The sequence below is a fragment of the Haliotis rubra genome, unplaced genomic scaffold, assembly GCF_003918875.1.
Source record: "Haliotis rubra isolate DU_JTF1 unplaced genomic scaffold, ASM391887v1 Scf570, whole genome shotgun sequence".
Classification (NCBI taxonomy): Eukaryota; Metazoa; Mollusca; class Gastropoda; order Lepetellida; family Haliotidae; genus Haliotis; species Haliotis rubra.
In genome coordinates, this window is record NW_025767269.1 from 59,723 (window position 1) to 67,235 (window position 7,513).

A 7,513-nucleotide genomic window follows, 5' to 3' on the forward strand; every position below is an offset into this window, starting at 1 on the left:
TTACATCATCACATCATGACGTCATGATAAGATAATAGAAATAATGTCATCATTTCCAAGAATTATGTCATGGTCCACAAAATCATTAATTGCAGAAGTGAGAGACGTTCTCAAATGTTGCTGCAACAACCAAAAGGATGTTTATTTGTCTTAACACCAAGTCTATGTCGCATTCAAGTGTTCGGGGGACTTATTCATAAGAATTCTCAAGTACTGTCAACAAGTATTGGAATACTACATCTTACACTGGAGGTAATGGCCCTCCCATCCTTCCTTCGGAATCCCAGAGTACCCTTCACAGAGTATTCTAGTGAAATATTACAAAGTTTCCAGTCCGTGGAGACAACATCTTCAGAGAACAAATGTTATTCAATTTAGCTTGGGAAGACAGAATATACATACAGAAGATCATCCCAAAACTTACATACAAATGTTATTCAGGAAATCGTAGTAGACGCTAGGAATACATACTTTGCAAGCAATGATAACACATGGACATTTTACTTGCTATCAACTGTTTAAATTTGTTTTCCGAAGGAATGTATGATAATAAGCAGGAATAATAGCTCGTCTCAGTCCATCATAAAATGGGCATACTAAACAAAAGTGATATTCTGATTCAATATTTCTAACCACACACAAAGGACATAACCTTTCTTCCCTAGCTAAACCTAGTTTCCTACCTTGTTCAATTAATAATATATGACTGGAGCAGCGGAGTGATGAAAGGGCAATACAGTAAACTTTCACTGGTAAACACGAGAGGTAAAGTTCAAAATTTGCGTCATGTTTTATAGAACGGTACAGAGTTAGTTTATTATACTTACGGAGGGCTTCGAACCAACGTTGTTTATCGATATCTATACATCTTTGTTTGAAACACGAAAATGGTTTATAATGCCTACATCCTGATTTATCCACACTTCCCCGAATCCATAGTGAAACAATAATGATTTGACTTCTAATGCCCAACAACTCAAGCCCTTGTTTGCTAGAGACAACTGGTAAGAATATGCTTTCTTTAGAATAACATTATCTTCTTTGATACAACAGTCTTACCCAAAACTTTACAATCCTTATGTAACAATTGACTTTAATTGAATGCCGTCCTAGTTCACCACGTGCCACAATATTTGGTACTGATCTATGTAAAAATAGCATGTCCTTACAGAAACGATCATGAACTCTTTTCCATCGGGTATTGAGTGAAAACCCCACACCTCGCAACCATAGATAAGAACTGGCATGATTTTGGCATCAAATATGTGGCATAGCATATGAATTGGTAAGTTACGGTAGTTATTTACTTTAGACTTCAAACACTGAATAACCTTGGTGGCTTGGAGAGCTAATGTTTTCTGAGCAACGTACCACGACCCAGAACTTGCGAAATGCACTCCGAGGTATTTATAAGTAGGGACAATGTCTAGGGTTCGACCACTGAAAGAAAATTTTTCATAAAGCTTAAGTCTTCTTTTTTCTGAACACAATGACTTTACTTTTGTCTATATTAACCAATAGCTGCCACTTGTCACAATACTTTGACAACTTGTCTAATCTCTTTTGAAGACCTATAACTGTACTATCCATCATCACTATATCATCTGCGAACAGAAGCATAAACACTTGCAGCATACCGATACTAATAGACCATTGATTGTCCTGTCCTAAAAACTCGGCTATGTCATTTATAAAAAACGAAAACAAAAAGGGGGACAACTGACAACCTTGCCGGACTCCAAAGTTGCAGTCAAAGAACTCAGTACAACCATTCCCAACAAGGACACAAGATTTTATATTAGCATACATATTTCTTATAAATTTGAAAATACGACCCTTAATATTACCAATCCATAATTTGTACAAAAGACCAGTATGTGTAACCGAGTCAAACGCAGATTTTAAATCTATAAAAGCACAGTATAGTCTGCCCTTATACAATGACAAGTATTTGTTTATTACAGTATTTAAAATGAAAATATTATCTGTAGTTTGAAAACCTTTTCTGAATCCAGCCTGCTCCGGAGCTAAAATATTTTCTTGAGTGGCCCAAAGTGTTAACCTATTGCAAATAATTTTAGAAATTTTTAGTCAATTTAGACTTGTGGATCAGAAATAGGTTTCGAGAAATAATGCAATCAAGAGATAGAGGTAGAATTCTAAGAACTATTATTATTGTTGATAATATTTCAGTTTCTTGGTCATTATGCACAATTGGTAACACATTTTCATTTTATTGTTTACAAACTACAATGAATAATGTTAACAAATTGACGTCGTTGTGTCATTATCATATAACATCCGCAGGTGAGAAGCACAACGTCCCTGAGAAGTCTCCACAACATAACGTTGACAAGGAGGAAACATTTCTAAACAGCCCACTTCATGATGCCTGCAGGGGGGAACCTGACTCGAGTGAAACGCATCCTGTCCCAGGGTCTGGTCGACATCAACAGTAGAGACGTGGTGGCAGCAGGAGTCATTGCAAAAACACCACATATGGTTGTCATGGTAAGGGAGCAGAGGATTTTGGGGCATTGCAAAATATTTGACTTTCTTATAAAACAAGTGGGTCACATGTGGATAATGATGGTAAGAACATCCTCCACTGGGCCTGCAAGGGTGGTCATGTGGGTATGGTGGAGTGTTTACTCCCACAATATGATATAGACATTAACAATAGGTTCATGACTCCTCTCATGCAGGCCGCATGGCAGGGACACAGAGACGTTTGTGAGTTCCTCGTGTGTATGGGAGCTGATGTGTCATAGGTTAATGAAGGCGGCGACAACGTCCTGCACTGGGGCTGCAAAGGGGGACATCTGGGTATGGTGAAGTATCTGCTTTCACTATGCAGTCTTGATATTAACAGCAGGTGGTTAGGTGGTGGGGCCCCTTTGATGGCCGCTGTCTTGTGGAGGCACACAGACGTTTGTGAGTTCCTCGTGAGTAGGGGAGCTAATGTGTCACAAGTTGATGATGGCGGCAACAGCGTCCTGCACTTTGCCAGCAAGGTCGGACAATTAGATCTGATGAAGAGTCTTCTCTCACAAGGCAGTGTTGATATTAACAGAAGGGGAAAGTACGGAAGGACACCATTGATGAATGCAGCGTATTATGGTAATAGAAAAATGTTTCATCTGCTTGAGAACACAGGTGGTCTAACTACCTTGGTTGACGATCAGGGTCACAACATCCTTCATCTGGCCTCTTTAGTTGGACGTCGAGAGATGGTGAAGCTCAACCTCTCACAGAACATGACCGATATTAACGCCCGAGATAAGGATGGGAAAACTGCAGCCATGACAGCAAAGCGCATCGGTAGACGTCTCATATATGAGCTTCTTGTTTCGTGGGGCTGTCCAGTGAAATAAGTGAGTCACTGAATTAAATGTTTAAGCCACATTGGTAATATTTCAGTCACATCGTGACTAAATCAAGTTATAAATATATTAACAATTTAAAGTAAATTATGAGATTCTGTCAACGAAGGACAGTAAAACAACTAGATTATCACATATAAATCTAAAACTAGTAATTAAATCGAAATTATTTTATCTATACATGACAATACAATATCAAAACAGGCTATAGATTGCAAACAGCTGAAGGTAGATCACCATTGGGACTTACAGTACATTTCCTTCCTGCATGGACCCTAGCTGGATTTACATCATCACTTCAGCCATTAGCAGCTTAAGACAATCTAGCCATTAATTTAAATAACATATATCCTGCAGTTAAAGACAGTGTAAATTGACTTTGGATGTTTTGGGACGTCCATTGTGTTCCCGGAAATGCCAACGTGTCTCGGTAAGCAACAGAAGACGATGTCGTATTGGCAAGTTGCAAGATGATGTAATTCAATAATTTCGATTAAAAGTGGATAAGTTTTTGATAGCCTGAAGAAGGCATGAAAGAGAGTAAGAAAATATTATGAATTATTTATATTTAAGGTGTTTTTTAATATATTTAAGAGCCGTTAATATTGCGTTTGCTTCACCTGTAAAAATAGATATGTTATCCAGTACTAGAGAAGATGTTGTTCTGGATCCAATGACAGTTGCACAAGCAACTGCGCCACCATCCTTGATCCATCTGTAAATCAGGATTTGTATGTATGGCATTTACTTTTTAATTGATGAAATTCTTATCTGTAGTGTAATTCATTATGTTGTCAGTGTCAGGTCAACTACTGGCCTCACTAATTGCCAAGGAGGAGAAGAAAGAAAACGGGGATGAGCTATATTTTGTAGCTCAATGCCGGCAGCAGAAAAGAAAGGTTTCATTCTTAGTCCAAGTGGCAGGACAAGAGAAGACATTTTGCGGCACAAATCCTTACAGATATTTTTTTTAAAACACACTTAAATGCAGGTTAATCACGTCCAGGTTTAGGTATTGGGACAACTATAGCGTCACGCCATTAAGAAGGAAATTTCCCCGATGTCCAAATATCATCAAAAATACTTAAAATAGTCTCTAAACAGGATTCTGGTAAGTGTTTCAAGAGTTGATAATGTATGTTATCAGCTCCTGTAGCAGTATCGTGAGCTTGTTCAAGAGCAGTATGGAACTCATGACTAGAAAAATTTTCATTTTATTATCCATACAGTGAAACATAACCGAGTACATAAACATCATATGTTGCACACGTGTAATAAACCCTAAAACGAATTTCCATTGATTTTTCCATCACAAGGGATAAATATTTCAATGTTAAAACTGTGAAGGATCTTTTTAGTAAAATTAACAATCATTTAATCATTTAGTTTTTTAAATAAATAGAATTGATTGATAAATTTGGATTTATATGTTTTGTGAATAGATAAAGGCACGGAAAAAAAATGTGCAGAGTGTGAACAATTATTCCCGTCTGTCGGATGCTGAACAACGAGATATCGGCACAACTCAGGCAAACCGACAGTTGTCGAAATCTTGTGACGACGCATATATTCCTGACTCCAACCTTGTCCAGTTCAAGCAAAACTCACAAATAGTTGCAATCCAGAACAACAAAGCCATATCTTCTGAAATTATTCGCACAATATTCGCTGGACCTATCTACGGTGGTGTTTTCAAGATCAATGTCGGAAATTCAACGGGTGCGACTGCCAGTGTCACCAGATCAGCTGATCCGACGAGTGCGAGTGAACCGAAGCCTAAGCGTCGGCGAATCTGTCCTGTCGTTTTCCCAAATTCGTCGGATGATGAATACCTTCATTCTATTGACCAATAAATTCCATTGACCAAAGAAAGACAGTAGTTCCGCAACCCATCTTAAAAATTGTCCCTTTTCTTTCTTTTGAACTTTTCATGTCAGTATTCCTTGAAAGTTGGGAGTCCAGTCTCTCACATGGAGTGACAGCGCGTGATTTATTCAATGACTGGTCCAAGGGAGATAACTCAACCCCCCACCCCCGAACTGGCTTGTAAAACGGTTGAATAATAGTGGAGCAAATAAGTGCAAAAATAGGTCACTTAAAATTGGCAAAAATGTTCATTGGAGTTCACTCTATCAAAAAAGGGCATTAGCCACGCAAAATTCAAGATGGCTACCATTTTCAAGATGGCAGCCGGTCTACACTAAAAATTGCTAATAATTACTTTGTAAGTTATAACTGCTTCAAGTAAAACAATTTATTTCAATTTTTATGACAAAATGAAGTTATTTTACTACAATACCAAAACAATACATAAATCAAATGGCAGTTTTAGCAAAGAACAGTTAAAATTGTACCTGAACTAACCACTGCACCCAGAATAACAGAAAAACTACACTTCACATTTACAACTGCACAAGGCTGTGCATGTGAGACCATACCGGTAGCATTTGCACCTGCCACGATAGCCAGATTTGCAGCCACCCTTACTGAGCAGTTCACAACTCTTTGCAATGGGAGAGTTGGCTGTCCAGGTTTTCCATACTTCGCCAATCTTCTTCAATCCCAGTCAGCTGGACTCTCTGCTTCTGGCTGGCGCAGAATTGCCTGAGCCCACACGCAACCTGCCTGATATACTGCACGTTTAGCGTGGTGAATTAGAGCTGCTCCGGTTGAAGGGATGGCTTCATATGGTCTCTGCTTTCTGGACAATAAGTCGAGTCTAGCCTCATCCACACCATCTACAGTGCTAGACCTGTCATACACGAGGACCACAAACATCTCTAGGATCTCCATGTCATCATCCTCAATGTTTGGTGGATACTGGCTCAGTCTGGCAAATACTGGTGTTGCCTCTGGAAAAATGTCCCATGTTTGCCAAGCTGTCTTTTCCCTTTATTCCTAAAAGCTGACACCACATCACAACCTGTAAAAGCATGGAAGAACAACATGCCTTTGGCCTTCTCTTGGCCAACAGAGTTGTGCAGGTTGTGAATGCCAATCCATCGAAGGCTCTGACCTTGGCCAAATAAGAGCCACAGCTGCTGCAGACCCATGCTTTGCACAAGGACATCTGTGTCATTAGCTTTGATTATGATGGATTTGCTACCTTGGGTTGCAGCATATCTGGCATGAACAAAGATGCGGCTGTCTGCCTCCTCATGAGAACATCGTCCACTTCAGTCAAACTCACTTTGTGTGTGCAAAGTGTTTCTTGTCCCTTAAGCTTGGTCACAATAACCCAGTTTGCTGCACCCATCTGGATAATCCTGTCTGCCAGGAAGTAAAACAGCTCCGCCTTGTTGTCATTGTTGTGCCAGTTTGAAGGAATGCTATTCTTTTATCTGTGTCATTAGCTTTGATTATGATGGATTTGCTACCTTGGGTTGCAGCATATCTGGCATGAACAAAGATGCGGCTGTCTGCCTCCTCATGAGAACATCGTCCACTTCAGTCAAACTCACTTTGTGTGTGCAAAGTGTTTCTTGTCCCTTAAGCTTGGTCACAATAACCCAGTTTGCTGCACCCATCTGGACAATCCTGTCTGCCAGGAAGTAAAACAGCTCCGCCTTGTTGTCATTGTGCCTCAGAAAGCTGTGCCAGTTTGAAGGAATGCTATTCTTTTCTGTTACTTTGCGTCTCACTCCTTGTCCTCTTTTGGACCTTGTGTCTGCTTTCAGACTTAATGGACTGTACATATAAAAGACAACATGTGTTGTCTTGTATGTACTGGCATATGCACTAATAGTTGGCAGAAAGTCAAGGGATGCATAGTCTGCAAATGTCTTAGACCTTTCCGGTGGCAGTGCATGGATCAAAGCTGAACCATCAATTATGATGTCATCTGCGTCTGGCTCTTTGTCTGGAGGCGTGATGTGTTTCTCAAGTGTGTAGGTCAGTTGGGACTTTTGACAGCTATAAATCCTTTCATCATCACTTACAGATGATGCACGGAATGATTGATTTTTGTGCTGAAAGAACTCCTACAGGTCGCACTCCCTGATCTGACAGGAGATGAACAGCTTGGAAAACAGCTGACAGTCTTCTTTTAGCTGTTTCTATTTTGATGGTTCTGTAACAGGCTTATATTGACAGAAGAAGTCAGGTCTTTGCTTTCTGATGGGCTGATAGAA

General features: G+C 39.7%; 1 protein-coding gene across 1 annotated transcript; it reads left to right on the top strand.

Moving 5' to 3' along the window:
* The first annotated feature begins 2,388 nt into the window (after window positions 1-2,388).
* On the top strand, window positions 2,389-5,236 carry LOC124254330 (26S proteasome non-ATPase regulatory subunit 10-like). The gene is made up of 4 exons (XM_046688252.1): window positions 2,389-2,511; window positions 2,772-3,321; window positions 4,182-4,282; window positions 4,826-5,236. Exons 1-4 carry the CDS (start codon window positions 2,389-2,391, stop codon window positions 5,234-5,236), a joined length of 1,185 nt encoding a protein of 394 aa, XP_046544208.1.
* Window positions 5,237-7,513: the final 2,277 nt, after the last annotated feature.

Bases quoted from the DNA above. Each gene is read 5' to 3' on its own strand.
- LOC124254330 (XM_046688252.1), top strand. From the start codon at position 2,389: ATGCCTGCAGGGGGGAACCTGACTCGAGTGAAACGCATCCTGTCCCAG. The intron at 3,322-4,181 runs GTAGACGTCTCA...TTATGTTGTCAG, and splicing joins CATGACAGCAAAGCGCATCG to TGTCAGGTCAACTACTGGCC. The intron at 4,283-4,825 runs GTTTCATTCTTA...TTTTGTGAATAG, and splicing joins GCCGGCAGCAGAAAAGAAAG to ATAAAGGCACGGAAAAAAAA.